Source organism: Pelecanus crispus, chromosome 6, assembly GCF_030463565.1.
Source record: "Pelecanus crispus isolate bPelCri1 chromosome 6, bPelCri1.pri, whole genome shotgun sequence".
NCBI lineage: Eukaryota > Metazoa > Chordata > Aves > Pelecaniformes > Pelecanidae > Pelecanus > Pelecanus crispus.
The window spans coordinates 56,124,422-56,146,223 of NC_134648.1; the positions used below are offsets into that span (position 1 = coordinate 56,124,422).

Genomic DNA, 21,802 nt, shown 5'->3' on the forward strand with positions numbered 1-21,802 from the left:
TTGTTTTGTTTTTTTTCTTGGTTTAGGGTTGTCTTTTTTTTTTTTTTTTTTTTTAATATGACCTGTCTTATAAAAGGCTTACAGGGGATAGATAACCTTTTAATGCAACATCATCAAATTAATTAGCTCTCATTCATTTTCAAGATGCAAGATGTCTAACACTGTATTGCCTTGTAGGTTGATGAAACTGTTAACTTTATTTTTATTCACAGGCAATTACTGTACTCCATGACTTCCCACAGGTTTGTGTGTATATACATTTAATTATAGCATACTAGTGCTAAATTTACAGCATTAGATATTTGTGTTTTTCTTTGGGAAACAGTGCTTTCTACCCAAAAAGACTTTTACTGTTCACAGTTTAACTGTGCTGTTCATGTCTGATAGTGCCTGAATGCAACTCATTTCTTTAAACTGTCAAGGAGTTAAAGCTTAAAAAACAAGCTTTGGTTTCTTCACTCTTTAACCAATCTGCAAATTACTCACTGTAATAGAATTAATTAACTTTTTTTGAAAAGCTAATAGTTAGCAATAGTATAAAAAAATTTCCAGAGTTAATGACTCCATGTTTAAATTTAGCATAGATTTAGCAATCACTGATAGGTGGCTTGTAGTGTTCATCCAGAGATTCTTAAGAGCATTGAATTTTCAAACAAATCATCCATCTTGAAAGCTCCGGGTGGTCTGCCAAAATGCCTCTGTCAAATCAGCAGGCTGTCAGCAGGTGGGGATGCAGGGGAGAGTGCTGGCAAGTGCTGTGTTGCTCAGGATCAGGTGCCTCAGCTCCCAGCACAGTTCCAGTACAGTGGCTGACTCTTCACATTGCATGCATGTAAAGTCTGGATTGTTACAGTTATGAAAAGTTATCACTTGTAGTAAGGGCTATATTAGGAACTGTTGTTTCCATCAATACCCAAGGCACACTTGATCCATGGCCAGGCATATTCTGCAACAGAGAACAATAATGATGAGAAATGTTTTCAGGTGCTCTGCTCTCAAACTATTTCCCAAACTGACTGCAGTGGGATGCCACCAGGAGCAGGGGCAGCAGTTCTTCACCTATTGGGCTGCACGTGCACACTGCCTAAACTACCGGTCCACCCTCCCATTCCCCACCCCTCTACTTTCCTCTCCCTTTTTTCTTCCTCTTGCATGACTCACAAACTAGGATCCCATCTTCTACCACAAACTCCCAAGACAGAATTTCAACACCATGCTTTCGTTGTCCCTACCACACCACCATAAGGGTCAGCCTGGACCATTATTTCCCTGCTTTCCTACCACACGCTCACAGATGAGGGCCGTAGCACCATATTCCCTTTCCTCACCAGAACCCAGCAGTGCTGTGGTGTTCTGAGCCAGCAGCTGAAGGGACAGCAGAGGAAATAACAGCAGTTCCCAACCTTGCTTCAGTGTAAGATCATACAGGAGTTACAGGGTAATACCCTGGCACCAGTCATGCTGTTTTATGTTATGTGGTCCAGTGGGATCCTCTGACTGGCTATAATTTCCCCTGAGGGCCTTCAACAAGGAAATTAGACGGTTACTGGGGAAATGGATCATTATGAATGGGAGGGGACTAATAATGGTATGTTTTCCAAAACAAGTATTCATAACTTTAGAGTGAGAACTTTACTGACAAAATGGTCAACAGAGCAGAACAAGTGAGAATCTTTTAGCATTAGGTTTCATCTGCCTATTCTGCTTTTTTAGCCACAGAGAAAACTACACAGTGTACCTGGGAACCTCATTACCTGTGAATGGGGTATCCTCCTTCACAAACGTTGACCAAGGCATAGAGCTGTCTCAGTGCATACTCATACTGAAATAAACATTGTTAATAGTTTCAGTAACGAAGAGCAGGTATTGTTTATCCAAATTAAATTGTGGAAGTAATTTAGAGATGCTATTAATACTCAAGGTGTTTAATTGATGGTCTTGATGATCTAGTACTAGGCTAAGTAGATCTTTCTTCTGTGCACTTTGAACTTTATGAGGTAAATTCAGCTGTTGCTGCACATTGGCCCCTTAGGCAAGGCTCACCCATCTAACCAATTTCACTCAAAAACCCCCGCAAAACCAAAAAAAACACTAAAGAGGAACTAAAAGTTTAACAGAGCAATGTGGCTTCCTAATAGCCTGGTTGATTAGAAGCTCCAGCTGAAGGAGTGCATCTGCTTTTGATTTGTATACAGTACTTAAATCTTGGCTAACTGCCAGGTAATCCCATTGCTTTCTGCTAAAATAAATTAATTTGCTGTTGACTCATCTTATTACACACCACTGCCTGCTTACGTTATCTTGCCTGACATCAGGACTGGGTTTTCTCGACTAGGAACTGACCTCTCTTATTCTTGTCTAAACAGGGCTTAGCACAACAGGATTTGGCCATCAACTAGGATTCCAGGAAGAGTAGACAGTAATAAAACCCTTAAACTAAAAAGTGGCTCTCAGGAATTCAGCAAGACCATGGAAGTAGCAGCTAGGCTATTGCAAGGAACTATGCAACACACAATCATAATACAGAAATCTGAATGTACCATGATTATGAATTCACAGCAGTGGTGTTTGTTTCTGTGTTGCCAGTAGAGATGCTTCAAGCAGAAATGCAACATGACTGACTTAATATTGGGATTTCTAGGGAGGAGTTGATGAAGGGACAGCGCTAACTAGTAAAAAATTAGGGATTACTTTTGGTTTTGTTTTTACTAGAAGTATTTTTAGTAATCATCTTGCTTATCTACAGGTGTAGTGGAAGTGGTTTCCTGCTTCCAAAAACATTACTTACCCTTTCTCCAAAACTAAGCTGTATGACTGCCCCCAAGCTAGCCTTTTAACAAAAGCTGATTTTTCCAGATGTGCTTACAACTACTGTGCTTGTTTTACTGGTACTTTTATCAGGTTATATCTAATGCTTGACTTACCAAGGGTAAGTGCCAGTTGAAGCAATGAGCTTTGAAGTGGTTCGCTGCTGACTGGTAGCAGTCATAATTGCTGATAGTCAGTCTGTCTGACAGAATTTGGTCAGTCTGTTCTTTTGATCCTGTTACCAAGGTGATTATCTTTCGCATGGATTCTTGGATAAATTCTTTCACCTGCACATAAAAAAAAAACCCAAGAACTTAAAACATCCCTTTTCTAAACCTAATCTGAAGATTTTGAATGAAACTCCTCTTTCTTTAACCTCCCTCAACTCTTGGGCTCCTTAAGAAACCTAATTTTGCCATGTATTTTTAGCATAGTCTTTTGGACCTGTCTCTTAACACACAAATGAAAACTAGGAAGACAAAGGCAGTCTCCCGGCACCCAGAATCACTCACTGTCCTTCTGGTGTTCTGCCAGAAGAAAGAGAGCACCAACACCACCAATACTGACTACCATTCTGCAGCAGCTATTTGATTTGGGAGACTTCAGTCCTACTGAGACAAGAGTCTTTCTAATACTAAAGCATAAGTTCTCCCAACAAGAAGTCCTGTGGATGCAGGAATTTCCTGACAATAAAAGCTGCAAGACTGACTTTTGCATTTGCTTACATTTGCCTAGAGAATCACTACTGAATGTGCCCATGGAACAGATCCCTGAATTTTAAAGGGAGAATAAACCGTCAGCTAGAGGTTATCAGTCTGAAGTATAATTTTGTTCCAATTGGCAAAAACTGGAAGCAATCCCATTGGCTTCAGGGGTGTTACTTCTGCCATTGCTTATGATGGAAACAAATCTGACCTCATGTGTAGTTCAATTTTTTTTCCTTACCTCCAGGTGCATTTTCATCTCTGCAGCAATTTTCTTAGCCTCATAAATGTCATTGGTAGCCATCAGCTTTCGTTTCATGATTGCAAGAGGCACATCAGGACTAGGTGTCAGGTCATAGTGTTCTACAGGTGGCAGAGAAATGGGGATAGCTTTCTTCCCCATGCCCTGAAACTGCATCACTTTCATGGAGGAGATGCTCTGCAGGTTAGAAAGTAAACAAATGGAAATGGTCAATCACCTCCAGCATGTAGTCTGTCTTTGCTTTGCCATGCAAACCTAACTCTCTAAACTTGCTTTATTAGAGAAAATTAAGGAGATCATAGGGCACTAACTGTGTGTGTGTGTGCACATTGGGTTTTTTAATACAAGGTCAAGGCTGCCAGAAATCTGGGAACTTTTATTTCCAAAACTCACTGTGGGGAAAAAGACCATCATGTTAAGTAACCTAGCTACTTTTTTTTTTAACAAATATTTAATCTGTTGACTGATGGGACTACTACAAATGAAATATGATCTCTTAGTGCTTCCCATTTGAGGGATCAATATACTTATTAACATTTCATTAATATTCATAATATGCCTGGAAGTGGTAGATACCCATCTAATACTTGATTAAAGTGTTAAATCACTGGTAGAGCTTGGAAGACAACTCATATCCTGACTCCTTGGATTAAAGCACATACAAGGCTGTATTTCCTTTAGCATCAGGACCATCATCTCTTAAATGCTAAGTGGTCTTCTGAGAGGAACAGTTTCATTTTCTAAATCAATCCTGCCAGTTTACAGTGATTTTTTTTTTTTTTTAAAGTGATGAAAGAATAAGGCACAAAAGGTTTTAAGATATGTCTGACCAGGAAGCCCACTCAAATACGTACTCTGTTTCCATACTGCATCACATGGCTGGTGTTGGTACGTTTCTTCACCAGCTGAAACTGCTTGTGGAGTGTTTCTTTTCTTAGATCCTCCTGCATGAAGAAACTTCCATGCGGTCACAGATACTTAAACTCAGCTATTCTAAAAATGCAAGGAAACCTGGAAAGGGTCTTAGCTGCCAGTATGTAGAGGAAGTATAAGGCAAGAGCTATACAACCTTTGAAAGATATAAAAGTAAAATTGAAAATATTTGACAGTATATTCTCAAATTGCTTTTAGTTGTCTCCTAATCTCCCAGCAAATGGGCAAGAAGGGAGTGGGCTAGCATACAAATCCCAGATTTGTTTCATTAATACCATTTTCCATTACACTAACAAATGGATTAGCTACAGTTCAGTATTTAAGGATCCCTGATGCAGAGGTAAAACTTACTTAACTGCCCCATTTGTTTAACAAATTTAGAGATGTGGTCTCAGATTAGCAAATCAAGATTATGTGAATCTGAAAGTAGATGTAGACAGTTTCCAATCTTACAAATAACAAAAGATGACAATGTTTCTGAAAGTTAGTTTCAGAAATAAATTTAGTGGCCTAAACAAATAAAGATTATATATGGTTCTGAGTAGTAGATAAATACTCTTACCAACTCCATTTGTTGATTTCAGTCTCACATGAAAACAAATATTTTCACAAATCCTGTAAAGGAGCTATTTTTGAAAAGCCTAGTGATATTTCATGCATGGAAATGCAGAAACCTCATGTAAGTAATTTACCATATCTGAATCTTCCATCCAATTCACACTGTACCAGTCTCCAAGATAAGTCTGCCTTTCATCATCATAGTAACATGCATAAGATGACTCCCTGGGATTCGCAGCTGTTGTTGCATAAACTGTAAGACAAATAGAAAGTAATTTTTTTCTCTTTTTCCACAACCCCCATCATGATTTAGTACTTTGCTGCACATGATATATTTTCCAAAGTATTTCGGCTTTCAGTTATTTCTAAATAGCAGGAAGGAAAGAAGCCTGTTAATCACTCTGTTCAGTCAGCCTCAGTGCTGTTATAAGAGCTCCTTCCTTGCTGCCAAATGTGTGGTCTGGGATGTTTAAAGAAGAATATGCACTTCTGGGGGGGGGGGAAATCTACTATTCAAAGAACTGCCTGAGAACACTGTGTACTGAGCAACCATCTATACATTCATTTTCTTTATTACAATAATGAGGACTTTTTCCCAAACTTGGAGTAAATCCCCTAAACCATCTTTTCCTACAGAAAATGCCACCTTGTAAGTAATATCCTTTCTTGGATAACACTACACTGAGAGAAAAGGAAAACCAACCTCTATAACATCTGCCCCAAACACAGCGTTCTCAGTAAGTCATTTCTCACACAACAGAAATACTGTGAACATGTCTGGATTATTAAGACAAAACCTATTTTGGCTTTTTGCCAAAGTCTATTCATAGCAAACTTGTGTTATTGAAGGAAAGTCCAAGTTTCAAAATGAAAAAGTGTTGGGTATGCTTTTATATAGCTATAGTATTGTTTCTACTCAGAGTGTACCTCAAGTTCAAAAGCCAAAAAAAGTCTTAAATCTTGCCTTTGTAGTAAAGTGCTGCTCTTAGCATCCTTTAAAATGCTTACTAAGTAACCAGTTAAGCTTTGTAGTTCACCACTGAAGGCTGCCAAAGACAGCTTTGTAGTGTAATACATAAATTGTCAATTTTCTGCCTTTGTAAGTCTGTGGCAGAGCTGGTGGTAAAACAAGAGTTCTCGGACTGGAACTTTCTAATAGAATAAACTTTGAAAAATGCTGATTCACTGAACATTTACTTTGAACAGCTGTCAATATGAAACATTCTGTGTGAACTTTCTGTAAATCCTTGACAGGGCTGTAAGAAGTCTAGCTGGATGCCAGGCAGTGTACTCCAGGGCCAAAGACCCAGGAGGCCATGGATAGGCATGTGGGTGGCCTTCCCTGGAATCACAGCTTCAAAACTACAAGAAAGCCAGGGCATCCAGTCTCCCTGCCACAGAGCAGGAGTTTGAAAAGGTTGTGATTCCTCATCTTAATCAAGGCTGAGCTCACAGCTCTGCAGTAGAGAGCCTAGAAACCCTGAAAAATCCAACTTCTGCTTCCTGGGTTATTGTGCAAATGAGTGTAGCAAAATTGCCTGGCAATGATGTCTTGCAAGTGCCTTTGCTACTCAATGAAACTGACAGCAGGAACTTCCCACCTGCTGTTAGCAGTGCTGAGGCTGAGAAATGGCAGTATAATTTAACTGCTACCAGTTAAGGGCAACCACATAGTTCCTGAAACGAAATACTTTTTCAACTTCTCATTTGCAACAAACTGAAAGACCTGGTAGTCTTTGTAAGAATCCATTAATTCTTTAAAAGGAAATTCCCATAAATGGACAATATTACTTTCTCTAATTCTTGTGCTCCTCTGCTGAAACTGTACATAAAAGTGCCTTGAACCTATCCTTGACACAGTATCTGTTTAGGTCCTGCCTATGACAAGTTGTGACATTTAAGATCAGTAGGTTAACTGCTCACCATTGATATTATCAGCCAAATGATTCATCATAGATCCAGACTCGCATGCTTCAATGTAAAACACCATCTACAAAATAAATCAGAGACCTTAAGAAATTCCATGAGGAAATGTAGAAAAGTCCTTCAGTGCTTTTCAGCTGTAGCTGGTTGGCCTGTACTGCTATCCCTGAAACAAAAGCTATCCATAATGCTACAAAATAAAACATGAAAGCAAATGGATCAATTTTTCATTTTTGGAAACTAAACTATGTGGAAAAGGGAAACATAATCACAATGAAAAGATGCTATTAACCTCTACAGAATGCACAGAGATCTACTGCCTAATGTACAAAGCACAAATCCAAATACACAGTCACTCTTTAGGCACAAATCCAAATACACAGTCACTCTTTAGGCACAGCAATGTATGACTGCTGAACATAGTATTTCTAGAAACAATGGCCATTTATGTGTTCTCAAATACAGCCAGCCGTAGTAGACAGATTACCACAGAAAGTTGCTTAAAAACGGCAAGCTACTAAAATGTTGTAAATATTAGTTTTTCTGCTTAGAACTACTTGTGATTAAATAAATGCACAGAATTTTCTGACAAGAGGTACAGTCCCTTAAACGATATTAGTAACTGTAAGAGAAACATGAGGTATGTACAAACTTCCTGTAGTAACAGTGCGGTCTGAAGTGAACAAAGCACAGGAAGAACAAGTCAGGTACATATTATGGAGGTGTGGTAGTTACGGATGTTGGTTCTCCACGATTGGGCAGAATATATACCATTATCAAAAGGCAGTACACTACATCTCAACACCGACTGTAAATATACAGTAAACTAAAAATGGAAAGAGAAAATTTGGAGAGGATCAATCCTTGTAAGTGCAAAATCCTAATCCAAATTTCATTGCATGGCAACAGCTTCCTCCTGCTTTAAACGACTCTCAGAATGAAGACAAATCTCTCTCTTCCATGTCAGCTGCTCTTTTAATCTCACAACTTCTGATATGCTTGTTTACCTTCTGGTATTTTTTGTGATGATACATGTACCAAATAGTCTTATTCAAGTCCTTCACATGAAGCTGTAAAATAAGAAGGCTTGTATTAAAACCACTTATGTTCAATAGACACAGAAGTCACTTAATAAGAATAAATACTAACTGTTGTGAATATGTTTACTATTTCCCCTTAAATACACCAAGTGCTTTACCTTTCTGAAATACCATGTTCTAGTATTTACCAGTCCAGAAAAGATGAGTCATGGTCCCGGACGATATGTATAGTGCACCAGAAAGCCATGTCATAACTGTGTGAAACAGTCTGCTTGGACCACCGAAGTCCAACGAAATTATTAAACGACCTAACAATTTCAACTTGAATGCTTCATATTCAAACTGGAAAAAATCTGACTGGGGTGATGAGGAGACTATTGCCCCTTTTCTGCCTCACCCATCAATATGGCAGTGCATCAAATATTTTTGTGTTTTATACTTATTACTTATTATTTTAGTGTGTCACTAGAAGGATGTTTTTAATGACACAGTAATTCTCCAAAATGCTTACATCGTCATCAGGAAAAGCCAGAAGTCCTGGGGCTCCATGGTCAGTGAAATAAACAAACACATGATCCTTGGGACCACTGTAATGAAAAAGATTGCAAACAAATTCTTTCTAAGAACTCCAACCTAATCTTCACTACAACAAACATCATCTGCTTCTCAATGCCAAGACATGTCAATATTTGAAAATAATACAGCTGAAGCACGTCCTCCTCTTGGTAATATTTTTTCTGCCCAAAGCATACTACTTTGGGTGCTTATGAGAGGAGATGAGTGTCTGCAAGAGAAATGAAAACAGGGATATAGGCTAGTCCCTCAAGCATGGGGAATTCAGCAATTACACTTCACGTTTCAAACTGTAAACTGATTGCTGGTTAGGCAGGGGCTGGTACATCAAGTATGGCGGGAGAAAAATTGGGTTTTAATGCCTATCTGAATAATCTGTTACCCTGTGGGCATTTGTAGCAGTCTGGTAAAAAAGGAATGCTTTTACAACTAAGTTATACCAAGGCAGCAATAACACAGGGATAAACCATAAAAACTTCTTTGATAAAATCCTTAGGTGTGTTTATGTACTTACTACCTTGTTTATGATCTGTATAGCCACACTTAGCCAAATCAGCGTCAGCCTACATCTCCATGAAGAACTGGTCCGTATACAAACTCCCCCATTAGGCTAGATTGGCATTTGTACTAAGTGGCTCTGCAGTCGGTTGAGCACTGCATGCTCACAGGCTTTGATTCCCTAACATCTGTGTAGTACACTGCTTGCTGGAGATTTTTATTGCACTCTAAACTAAACAGATCACATTGGGTGATATTAAGGTCTTGCCCTAACAGCCAGATCTGCAAAAGGATTTTGCTTTTAAACTGTATTCAGGAACAATTAAATATAAAATAATGTGAACAGATTGGAAGGAGTCCCCAAGCCCTCCTCTCTTTCTCTGTGTCGGTGGTCCAGAAATCCGTATTTGCTCTTGCTCTTTCCTGACTGCAAAGAAGTATGACTGCAGCAGCTCAAGGGGACATTGTCCAGCCTTGTGTCTGGCCAATAACTTGCTGGTTAGGGAACAACCTGGAAGACAATCTAGAAGCCTTTTGGGCAGAGGATAACTGAGTTCTTGTCCCACCCAACAGCAGAAGTCAGGCCACTTGGAAATTCACACAACAGAGCCTAACAAAGAATGGTTGGATGTTATTTTTCTGGCTCCCGCTCTTGACGCTAAGTGCAAAACATTTGACCAAGGTGAAATGTAAATAACTAAGACTTTTCTATGTGGGTTCAAGTTGTCTTCCTGGGTAGCTAAGAGTCTTCAGCCCTCTGCATAGCCACTCCCTTATTTGACTTGTAACATCAAGATCTCACAGGTGAGGTGTGCTCTGAAGTACTTTTTTTTTTTTTTTTTTTTTTTAACAAAAAGTGCTTGACTCATTCTAGCTACTAGGAGAGAACAATCTAGTAACTGTGCAGCAATTTATTAACTTTTTGCCTATATGCCTTGCATATATCATTTTCTATCTCAGCTTTTGAGGATGAAGTTTAAACAATTGAGAGCAATAGCTTATTTGACTACTGTCCTGCTCTTTCTTTTTTTTTATTCTCCCCGATGCCAGGGCAGGATTCTTCTCTTCAGTTTCATTGCTTTGTCTCTAACATTAAACTGTCAGATGAAGACAGACACTTCACAGTTTTTCTTTAACTAGGTTAGTTCTTCCAAATGGTTAAATTTAAATTCTTAAAGGTTTTACAGGAAATACTGTACATAGAAAAATATAACATGATATAACTCTTTATCAGCACTACTGAGTTAGAAATATAACACACCTTAGTAAAGAGGCATCATACTTTCATATCTCAAACTCTGTAGAAGCAAGATGAATAACTGATACCACGTATCATTCCAAGAGGTCTTCTAATTAGGCCCTCATATACTGCTTTTATTCTTGAATCATCTAAATTATATAAGCCTTTTTAAACTACACCCGTTAATTACAGGTCTTACATTGTACTCAGCCAGTCTACAATTTATTATTGTTCATATATTAGAATATTGCCAAACTTACAATCATTTGTGTAACTTAGTTTACAAATAGCTTAAGCATAATACATCAATTACAAGGCTAATTGCTTATACTACTTTTTTCAGCCGCAAGGATTTTTTTGCATTAAATATAAACCATAACTCCATTTCACTACATTCAAAGCCTCAATAACCTTACATCTGCCACAAGGACCACTAGGACTGGACATGCAATTCTTCCAGCTGATGAGCTTTTTAACTTATCTCTGTCCCTCTCCCACTGACTGCTGTCTCACCACTTCAGGTGACTAATACAACTGTTCATGTACATTAAGCCAAGCCTTAGCAAACCCTTCCTAGAGGTCTCCAAACCTCTGTTTGAAAAGCCATTTTTGCAAAAGACAATAGTCTACATAACAAGTACCTTAATACAGTTGACACTATGCTCTAGATTTTTTTACACCTTAATCTATACTGGACTCCATATCAGTTAAATATCAGCAGTTGCTTCTTGGTGATGGATAGTTTAAGAAACCAGAACCATTGTGTTTCTAATGTGAATGACCTGGAATTACCATCAATAGTCTTGCTGGATTCTCAAGTTGCTCTAATTTACCCTCTTATTAAAACCAGTGCCAATGTACAACCAGACATGCAATCATTTTCTAAATTAAACTCCTCTTACCTTTTCAATACTTTTCCTGATCCCACACCCTTCATTGCTTCTGCATCTCCTCTGAGAACAGCAAGGAAATTCTTTGGAGTAACATCCTAAGGATTTAAGAGGATTAAAGTTAAATCTGATTGTAAAAACAACAAGAAAATCTTCATTTAGAAAGATGGCTTCTGAAAGTCAGAATCCATGCATGGATGGCAAGCTAAACTTGCCATCCTTTTCAATCTATCATTATATAATGTATTAGCCACTGATGACTCACTCGGATACTGAATCATGAAATCACCAAGTGATTGGATTGCTGTTCTGATTTATTGAAACAATTAGCCTTAGACAGCTGTTCTTCAGACTGAGTTACAACATTCATGAATGCAAGACTTTCCGTTCTTTTATTTTGTGTGCCAGCACAGAAATGGTGTCAAGGTTTACTTTTACGACCACTGCTTCACTTCAAAGCATCTACTGTTCACATTCATCTTATGAACACCAAACTTCATGCCCAGCCATGCAGGTGCATAAGATTGAGGCTTTATACTGGGTGCGTTTTGCAGTGTAACCTATAGGCTGAGAGGATTTATTCAGAACATTGGCTAAGGCTGAACCTTCCCTGGGGAATGGTGTTTCATTCCTACCTCCTTTGTATAGTCCTTGGGCACTCCAGCATACACATCTGTGCCATTAGGTCTGTTGATGACAATGCCTTTTGTTGGATTTCTGAAAGTTAAACGGAACATAAATATGAAGAATTAGCCACGTGCCACACAATGACCACAGAAAACTAGGAAACCGTTTAAACTGTTCTGACTGGCCAGCTTGCCTGACAGAGTATGGGTACTTGCACCATGTGTCGTTAAGTGATCTCAGAATATAAAGGACTTTTTAATTCAATCAGGTGTCCTTACCCTCAGAGTACCTTCAAGTATCCCGCCTCAGATCATGTCGATTAATCTCAAGATGTAGGAAGGTGGTCTCTTATACTATCATCTCTCTACTTTTAGTCTTGCCTTTAGTCCCCTTTCCTCTTTGCTCCCAGTACTGCTGTGCATGTGAAATCCACTGATTTCTGCTGAAGTTGTCTCAGAATTAGAGGCTGTTAACTGAACTGTTTCATATAGAAAGCGATGATATGTTCTAGACAGTCACCAAGAATGGGACATGTACACTTCTTTGTTAAACATACATTCTGGGAACTAATCTAATAATGTCCTTGTAAAAAAGCCCTGCAAGTTATACACAGAGCTTCCCTATGTTTGTGGTTTTAGGCTATTTATCTGCTGTAAACTGTTAGGCCTGGGAGCTAAAATCACTTACTCTCATAATGATGAAGCCCTGCAGTCCTCAGTGCCACAACTGATGCTGAGTTGTGGAGTAACGCTTAGAAAGCTCATGAGCACATTTCAAAGGAGAATTGCTGTGCTGATGGCTAAAACGTCTCTATGCATATCACAGGTGGTTTTAAAGGCTTTTCTTACAAAACTGCTACAACGTGAAAACACATTGGTGACTATGGCATGTTTGTAGTAACCACATAGTTTGTGACTAGTGCACATTCATCACTTACTCATCATTATCAGCAATGTCATCATACATCATGACAATGATCTGTTCATCTGGAATTCCATTTCGGTGTACAATCTGGTACGCATGGCACACATCTGCCTGAAATTAAGCAGATTTTCATTACTAGCTTTAACAGAAATTTTACCTTTGAGACCAGAAGAAAAATAGCTTTGTAGACCTAAGAGCAGGCTATTATCCAAAAGAAACTGTATTCAAATATAAGAGATTGAGGGTTGCTAGAGGGCTGAAATGCACAGGTTAAACAAAAACTCAGTGTTTGTAGTTGCATTAGTAATAGAGACTATGATTAAAATCTCCCTCTCATTTACCTATTTTGATTTCTTATTTAAACAAAAACCAGAAGTTACTTCAGACTTGGTACAGAAAACAAAATTCAACAAAGGGTTCTCAGCAATGTTCTGCACTGTGTGAGAAAATCTAAATGAAAATCTTGTGCACTGACAGACAAATCCAAAGTGTGCCAAGCAGAGGAGAAAACAGTGGGATTTCCACCAATTTCAATTAGTTCTGTACCAAGCCTGCATGACTAAGCATCAAAGACTGTCCTTGGCTTAAGCAAGTATGGTTTACCAATCTCATCTCTACAAAGATTTTATTAAATTTTGGTTTACTAGATGAGAATTTCTGTTAAGGAAAATTTCCTTTTTAATTACATATTTCCTGTAGAGTAACACTGAAGCAACTTCAGGGCAAGAAAACGGACTTCAGTGGAAAACAGAATTGCAGAATTTCTCTTCAGGCTCTTTTCCTGACTTGCACAGGATATGAATAAGCAGATTTTCTTTATAGAACCATTTTCCCATGACACAGAAATAACAATACTCATTGAAATGATACTACATTAAATACAAACCTCTATGAGAATGCTAAATTCTTAGTAACCCCAGCCCAAATAATTCTCTTTTTTTAGACTTGCAGTCTGTGAATTACCTAATGGGATATCAACAATCGTTACTAAACTCTAGAACTACAACCTACCACATGCTAGAAAAGCTGCGCAGATTTAATGGAAGAAATCTCACCTAACATGCACACTCCAAATGCAGGAAAGCAGCAAGCTTTAAAGCTTACTTCTGTTGAACTAGTAATTTGCTAGCTTGCAAACCAAACTGAAGTGGTTTAAGTGGACCTACGTAAGTTCAGATGACTTAGCAGTATTAGTGATTTTGACTATTTTAGCTGAAAGGATGCTGTAAAATCCTGTCACTTTATAATCCTTGGCCTTATAAGTGTGGCTGAACCTGAAAAGAGAGGGTAGTTGTGCAAGACTCTGAGAAGGGCGAAGCACATTCAATAATGAACTCTCCCACAGCAAAATCTCTTCATGTGACTAACCCTGAATGTTAAACTGTCCTTCCTAAAGCAGTTCCATTTCCTACTACGCAGGTCAGCCTACGTTCTCTTCCATCAATCCCAGACAACCTCCACTGTTTATAGTTCTCCATTTCCTTGTACGTCATTATACCAGCTGCTGCCTCAACAAGTCAAAAGGTAGAGGTTAAACAGAGTTATTAAGGCATCACATATAATATGAAACAGCAGAGTGCTGGTTTGACTGAACACGTATTTGATTTTCAGAAGCAACCCAAGCAAAACTAGAGGAAAACACTGAACAGGGCATGTCTACACTGATTGATGAGTAGATCATAGATCCCCTCTTACTCTCAAGACATAATATACTTCTGTTATGCTGATAGAAACAGTTATAGGCTGGCAACACATGGAAATGTTTAGGCATACTATAGTGATGTATCATCAACATATTCAACCAACAAGTGTCTATGCTCCCGCAGACATGTGGCTGGCCAGCAGGGACTTCATAAGTGTTTTTAATTAATACTGAAGTACCCCAAATTAGTTAAGCTTTGTAAATGCATATTACCAGGTTTTTTTGTCTCCTGTCCTTCCTTCCTATTCATTGACTGTTTGCTCAATATGTCCTGTCTTAGTAAACAGGAAAGTACACATCAGTGGTCAATTTAAATGGGTTAAATTCCCTAATGTGGAGGGAAATAGATCGATGTAATCAATTCCCCTCAACCTGAACTTATGCCTGTTTGGGGACTGTCCCAGCCTTTTAAGGCTTTTGCTAAGGCAACTACACCTGCTGGTAGCATAATGGTATCACCAACACAGGCCAGAGCAGCAAAAATACATTTTGCTGCTAAAACAGGACAGTTCTGAGTAAACAGTTGGGTTTTTTTGCATAGAATTATCTGACCTGACTAGCTACCTTTGATGTTGGCCACATGCTCCTCCTGTTCCCTCCATATACATGAAAAAAATAAATCTCTATAAAACCAGAATAGAAATAGACTGCTGGTACAGTAGGGAGGCATATGTGAATCTAGAGTATTTCCTGTTTATGTGTAACTGGCTGTCAAATACTGCTATTTGAGCCTTGTTTCTTCCAGAAATATTTCTGGTATAGCTGTACCTGTAAACCACCCTAAAAGAAACAGCTAATATTGTTCTAGATCTCTTGTTGGTATTATTCTTGTTGGTTTAGTATGTGAAATGAATGCTATGAACATTTACTGGATAAATCGTCACTAAATGCAAATCACGCTTTTGTGGCCATGATCTGCAGTGGGTAGCAGCTGCCCTGCACAGAAGAATAGAAGAGGAGAAGGTGCAGCTGTACAGCTGCTACTGCACAACTGACCTCATATGCCAGCTCATATCCCAGATCGACACTGTTAATAGCATGGTTCAGACCCTTCATCCCCAGGTTAGTCTAAACCTGTTGCTACATCAGCAAATTTCTATGGAAGATCTATACTTAAATCTGCCTAAATAATTAACTCCTAGATTTCGAAAGCATGGGGATCAGAGGTGAAATTCCCCTGTTTTCCTGGGATGGGCATTCTGTTTCCCAAAATGTATATTTGGAAGAAAAACAACCAAACCCACCCAAACTTTCCTCTGCCATGCAGCTATTTACACATTTGAGTGACACAGCTTTCAAGTAGAGTTCAGGGGAGGGGGGGGCAGAAAGAAGTTGGAAAAATCGGGTTGTTTTATGACACATGCATCCATAAATAGTTCCTAAAGGAAAAAGCTTGGACTTCTGTGAAATTGGTTACTTCTGGTCTTATGACTGCTAGGTTCACGGCTAAAAAGGATAAAAAACTGTCAGCTTCATTGCAAAGTGGTGCTGTTCCCATTACAGGTACGCTGAAATGCTATGGCCTAAAAAACAATGAAGTCTAATATAAGAGTACATCTGAAATGCCAGCCATGTTTCATTCCCTTGCTTAAACAGACATCAGTGAATCAGCCAAAAACTGTAACAGTATTAAGAACATAGGAAAGGTTTTCCCATAGCTTCAGTTACAATTTTGCAAGCACAGTGAGGAAATGTTAATTGAAGCCAAGTAGCCAAGGCATCTTTAATGTCTGTTACCTGCAAGACTGGAGAATTTAGGACTGTCCTGGAATAAGATACTGCTCTGGTTGGTAGTGTTCAAAACCCTGAATAAATACAGTCCCTGGCCCATAAAGCTCAGTAGGCATAAGACTAAAAAAAAAACAACTGAAAACAGACCCACGTATGCAAATTCAAATGTTTTTATTTTCAGCATTTTAATTTTGCCAGAGTTTTTCAGCTATTTTTCTCCTCAAGTATGTACTCCACCTTTAGTAAGACTGTGTTTCACATCTGACTTTCCCATTGACTATGTCTTTTGCAGTATCTAGAAAGTATTAGTCTGTCTCCCTTTCCGATCTGTTTGTGAAGCCGGCTTTAGGTTTGAGTTAGCTAGTATGATCACCTCCCAGGAGAGGCAGAAGTACATACAAAATTTATTTCTCTTAAGGAGAACTGGTTTGTTGGCTCATTCTCTAAATCTACCAGTAGCATTTAGTGCTGTATTTGCTCACATATTTCACTAAGCTTTCCAGAGATACATCATCTAGCTCTTTGTGTAGTAGAGAGCTGAGCCACTTTCCCAGGGAATGGAGGGAGTAGTCTTTCTGGTATACATTATGAACACTTAGTTGCATTTAGGGAATAGCAGCCAGTCTGGTAATAAAAAAGCTGCTACAGAGAAGTCAGAATAATTGCTGAGGATCAGAGAGGAGCACATCGATAGTCCTCTCACAGCCCAAGCAACTCTAATCAAAAACACCAAGATACGGGTAAAAACACCAAAGAACTGAGAAGGCACAAGCATAAGGCAATACACAAGCTAGCTTTGCAATGACAGCAAGCCTATCACATTGGACTATATATGATTCAAAATACTTAAAATTTATTTTAGGAACTTTATGAGATAAATGTGTAACACAAGTTTAGATCATCCTGATTGGGAAAAAGTCCCAGCTCAGCCATCACAGAGGAAACAAGTGCCTGCAAGGTGTGAATCTCACTCACAGATCAGTGCAAACGGTGGTTTTTAACTTATCTTGTCTACACTTGAGGTTTGCACCGCTGATAGTGGATCCTGACCACTGACAGCTGAATTACAAGTCTTAGGAGGAGTTTCGGATTCCTTGAGGTTACAGGTACAAACTCAATGTTTACAGGGTCTGCACAGTCTTTACATACTTACTGTTCATAGGATCTGTACAGCATACAATGATGGGCTATTTTCCCCACAAATTTTCATGTATGAAATTAGAGACTTTTTTGAAGGTGTAATATTCTTCTCCTCCTTTTATGGTTGCTTAGTCAGAGGAACACATCCTGCCATCAAGTAACTATTGCGGAAGGCAACGGAGTATGTTTTGACTGTGTTGTGCGCAGGCAGCATGCAAAACAACTGGAGCTCACAAAATATACATGTAATACATGATGTTGCATGTTTGTATTAACTGTACCCTGAACAGCTGAACTGAGCAATTGAAACCCAGAGATGTGTCAGCTCAGGTCTCAAGTTACAAAGGGATATTATGAGTGCTTAGTTGCATGTAGGCAATAGCAACCAGTCCAGTAATAAAAACAGTCACATCAGGCAACTACTTACAGGAACATTCACATCTAAAAATTCACTTGTACACAGGCTAGATCAGAGAAGTTCTGAGGAAGAAAGGGGACGTCAGCAGGAAAGTGAACTAGAGTACAACATATTTTATTCTGCAGTTTCTCCCTTAGAAAGCAAAGAATTACACAAATCTGTAATCCTAGAGCGCTGCTTTCCTTTCTGACAGTACAGGTATTATTCTGCTGAAAAATAATGCGTGTTTCTGCGTGTGTTCACTATGGAATGACTTTCACGATGGACGAAGCACAGAACTGGAAGTCCAAGTCCTACTTCTGGTTCCACTGCAAGTGACTCGAGCAAATAATTTAAGTATTTACAGTGCTTTTGCTTCCACTGCTGGAAGGTAGGGAGTACTAACACATGCAAAAACATGGTTATCAGTCTGCATACTGTTTCCAAAAACCTGTTATAACTCCTGCAATTTCTGTAGTACCTTTTCTCCTCTGTATAACTCTCCTAGAAGTTTATGGTTCAGCTGGTTTTGCTGGGAACAAGTTTCCCCAATTTTTTGATACCCAAGGCACCCTTCTCTGGATTACACTTTGTGGCACACACAGAGTGGATTTTCCATGACTAATTGCTGGGTCTGTCTCACAGCGTGCCCTCCCACCATAGATGCTCACTGCTGCCAAGCACTTAAGGTTGGCTACAAAAGGCTGCTAGGCAAGACAGCACAGGCTGCTGCTGCGCTGCATCTTGTGGGAGTTGATTCCTTCCGTAACAAGTTAGAGGCACAGTATCTTGCCCAGGACAGGCAAGTAGGAGCTCAGCCCCCTTCTGAAGGATCCTTCACACAGATTCTCTTACTTTGATGCTGATTTCATGACTTTGATAGGATTATTAGTGGTGGTCTAATTTTATTTTTTCCCAAATGTTAATACTGTACCTGAAGCAAGTGGTAGAGGTTAAAATACAGAAATTTCTCAGATTGAAATTCAGAACAATCTGGCATTGCAGATATTGCATTGTTAGTTGACATCATCTTCAAAACGAAGGTGTTTAAAGAAATCCCATTCTCATTTTTCTAACCTTGAAAAGCAATTACTTAATAACTATCTGCAAAGTATGACCACACTCAAAAGCTAATCTGCTTCTGTGAAACCAGCATGTTCAAAAGACTTATTGTTGTATACAAATATGTAAGCATGCATCTTGTGTTCTTCATAACTCCATTATACCTGGCAGGTATACTTGCCATTGAAGGCTGACAGAAAGGTTAAAAAAAAAAAATCTATGCTTGGGCAACTGTAGAAAAGTAATTCTCATGAGCCACAGCTTCAAAAATGTAATTTTATTTAAAGAATGAATGTTGCGGTACTAACTCCTCCTAGAGTGGAGGGGAGCCAGCGAGACTGGTTATACAGCAATAGCAACAACCAGAACACAACTTAGTAATTATAGTTAGACACCCCAGGGCAGGCAGTGATCAAGTACAACACTAGTATTTCATAATTGTTTTCTGATTTCAACTTCTAAAATCTCTTTTTTCAGATTTAATTTGAAAGAGGAGTGGTTTATATTAAGGCTGTAGTATCCCAACTATGGTTATCAGGTGATAGCTACAGTGCAAGAAGCAGGCAAAATCCCTAAAACCAGTTTGTCAAAGTGTTGAGGTAGCATTTGCCAGTAACAGGCTCTTCTTCACACACAACAAGGTTGTCAGTCTGGTTCATTTAGTTTTAAGCTCATCACTGCACTAAAAGTTACAAACTGATTGTGAACTGAGTGGGAGGAGAAACATAAACATAAAACCCAACACCCCTAACACACAGAAAGCTCGTTTCTTCCTCAATCAACACACACAGAGAGGATGAAGCCTCTCTAGATTTTACAGGCTGTTACATTAAAAATAATAAATACTTTAAAAGTTCAGTGTTCAGCAAATCAGATTGATATACATGCCCAGTATATTTAATACAGTTTAACTTTTAAAATGCTGGTTTTGTACACTAGGGTTTCAATCTCTGTTTGAGTTCACCTTAACCAACAATAGCCTAGTAAACTATTTTTCTAACATTTAAAATATACAAATGTATACATAAATCAGAACTAAACAGACTGTGTTCTCCAGGAAAGCAAGAGGTAGTTCCAAGTTTAGAGCAAAGACGGTGTTTAAGTGTAGATTAATCTGTTTAAGGGATTGTGCAAGAATTCCCCAAAGGGAAAAACTGCTGTAGTCTCCCGACTGCTGATTAAAGTCTTAAACTTAAATCAGAGTTAAGCCACTTGGATTTAATCCTGTCCATCCTGACACTCATGCTCAGACCACAATTCCACAACACATTGGCTTTGATAGCAGAGTCAAACTCAGGAGTTCCTGTTCCCTTTTCTCCTTTTTCTGCCATTCACTCTGATCCCTGCACCTTGGTGCTCCACATCCTTGTTGTGCCAACAGAACTCTGACACCTTGCTGTCGAACACAGTGAGCAAACTGATTCAGGTTAAAAAGAACCCCCTTCTGCATGTCCTCCCCCACAAAAACACACTGTGCATTTGCAGCCTTTGCAGATTTTTTTAACTGGAGAGAAGAAAGGGAGCTCTTTCATAACATAAAGAAAAGAGGAAAACAAATGGAAAGAAACATGCATGTGTCTCAAAATGAGGCTTAGTTCAAGACATCATTTGTTCACCTGCAAGGTGAGGTCAGATCCTCTAGCCTAGTAATAGAATATTTAGCGTAAACGATACAGCTCTCCCAGGATGCAGAAGCATGATTAGCGGAAGGAATACTGCTCTTCCTGCTAATGACAGCTTTGTCCAGTCTTTCATCTTTTGAAAAGTTGTAAGCAAAAAAAAAATTCAAATAGTAAAAGGAACAGTGGAGGGGAATTCTTGGGGTGAGAATGACAAGAATTAAGACCAGGATGTGAGCAAATCTTGCTGCTGTTGTTCATTTTGAAAACTTCACACACTCCTGGAAGTCTACAAATAGAAGCACTTGCCCAAATGACAGAAGGGCTGAACTAGTCTAGGCAGCTATCATCTCCCTGTGAGTCCCAGAGCAGGCATTTTATGGAGTGTGGCCGGCATCAGCATGTGGGACCAGCGGTCCTTACCTGGTGTCGATAGTTGTACCAGCCGTTCGAACCTGCAACAATCACCACCCAGTGCTTGCCTCCATCTTCAGGTTCTTCCATGGGGAATGTGCTGATGCCCAGAGCACAGCCCAGCAGCACAACTGCTTTCAATATCATCTCTCTTCTTTATTGACTCCACAAATGGAAGAAAAAAAATCCCTAATGAAGAAGTAGATCAGAGGACATCAGTCAAAAATAAAACACAATACAAACATCAGTAGTATCACACATAGAAGCTTTTCTTGCTTGTGTGTTTTTTTTGTGTTTTACAGACCATTCAACCCACAGTACAATTTCTGGTCATATCTTCCTCTAGCACCAAGCTGCTAATACTTACAAGAGTTTTCTGTCAGCTTTCAAATCTGACTGAAAGCAATTCTGAGTAGGACAACCAAGTCTTTCAGCTCCCTCTGGTTGTTTCGTTCCATAATAGCTAGTAATGAATAAGCCTCAAATACAGAGCAAGCCTCACTATTAAGTATTTCACAGATAAAACTTTTTCAGATTAATATTGTTCTCTTGGTCTCTGCTTATGTAGTTCACTGCTTTCCACTCACTGGCAATTAGCCCATTATTATTGAGTCAAATCCCAGGTGATGTAGGCACAAGGACACAGACATGGAGAGCTGCTTGGGAGTTGGAAGGTCAGTGTCAGAAGCTCTCTGTGCCTGCAAAGCCAGAGAGGGTGGAGAGAGGCCATGCCACTGTTCTGCACAAGACACAGCCC

The 21,802-nt window shown here is 39.1% G+C and overlaps 1 protein-coding gene across 1 annotated transcript; it reads right to left on the reverse strand.

The window, feature by feature from the left end:
* Window positions 1-508: 508 nt before the first annotated feature.
* On the reverse strand, window positions 509-21,192 carry LGMN (legumain). The gene is made up of 13 exons (XM_009489987.2): window positions 21,055-21,192; window positions 12,994-13,091; window positions 12,065-12,146; window positions 11,442-11,527; window positions 8,740-8,815; window positions 8,196-8,258; window positions 7,189-7,255; window positions 5,400-5,518; window positions 4,629-4,718; window positions 3,754-3,951; window positions 2,925-3,095; window positions 1,755-1,822; window positions 509-946 (listed from the first exon to the last, which is right to left on the reverse strand). The coding sequence occupies exons 1-13, from the start codon at window positions 21,190-21,192 to the stop codon at window positions 907-909; spliced, it is 1,296 nt and encodes a 431-aa protein (XP_009488262.1). The 3' UTR covers window positions 509-906.
* Between the last annotated feature and the right edge of the window lie 610 nt (window positions 21,193-21,802).

Coding starts and splice junctions, on each gene's coding strand:
- LGMN (XM_009489987.2), bottom strand. CDS start 21,192: ATGATATTGAAAGCAGTTGTGCTGCTGGGCTGTGCTCTGGGCATCAGC. Junction 7,256..8,195: donor ATCACAAAAAATACCAGAAG/GTAAACAAGCAT, acceptor TTTATTTTGTAG/ATGGTGTTTTACATTGAAGC. Junction 1,823..2,924: donor TCAACTGGCACTTACCCTTG/GTAAGTCAAGCA, acceptor TGTTTATTTCAG/TATGAGTATGCACTGAGACA.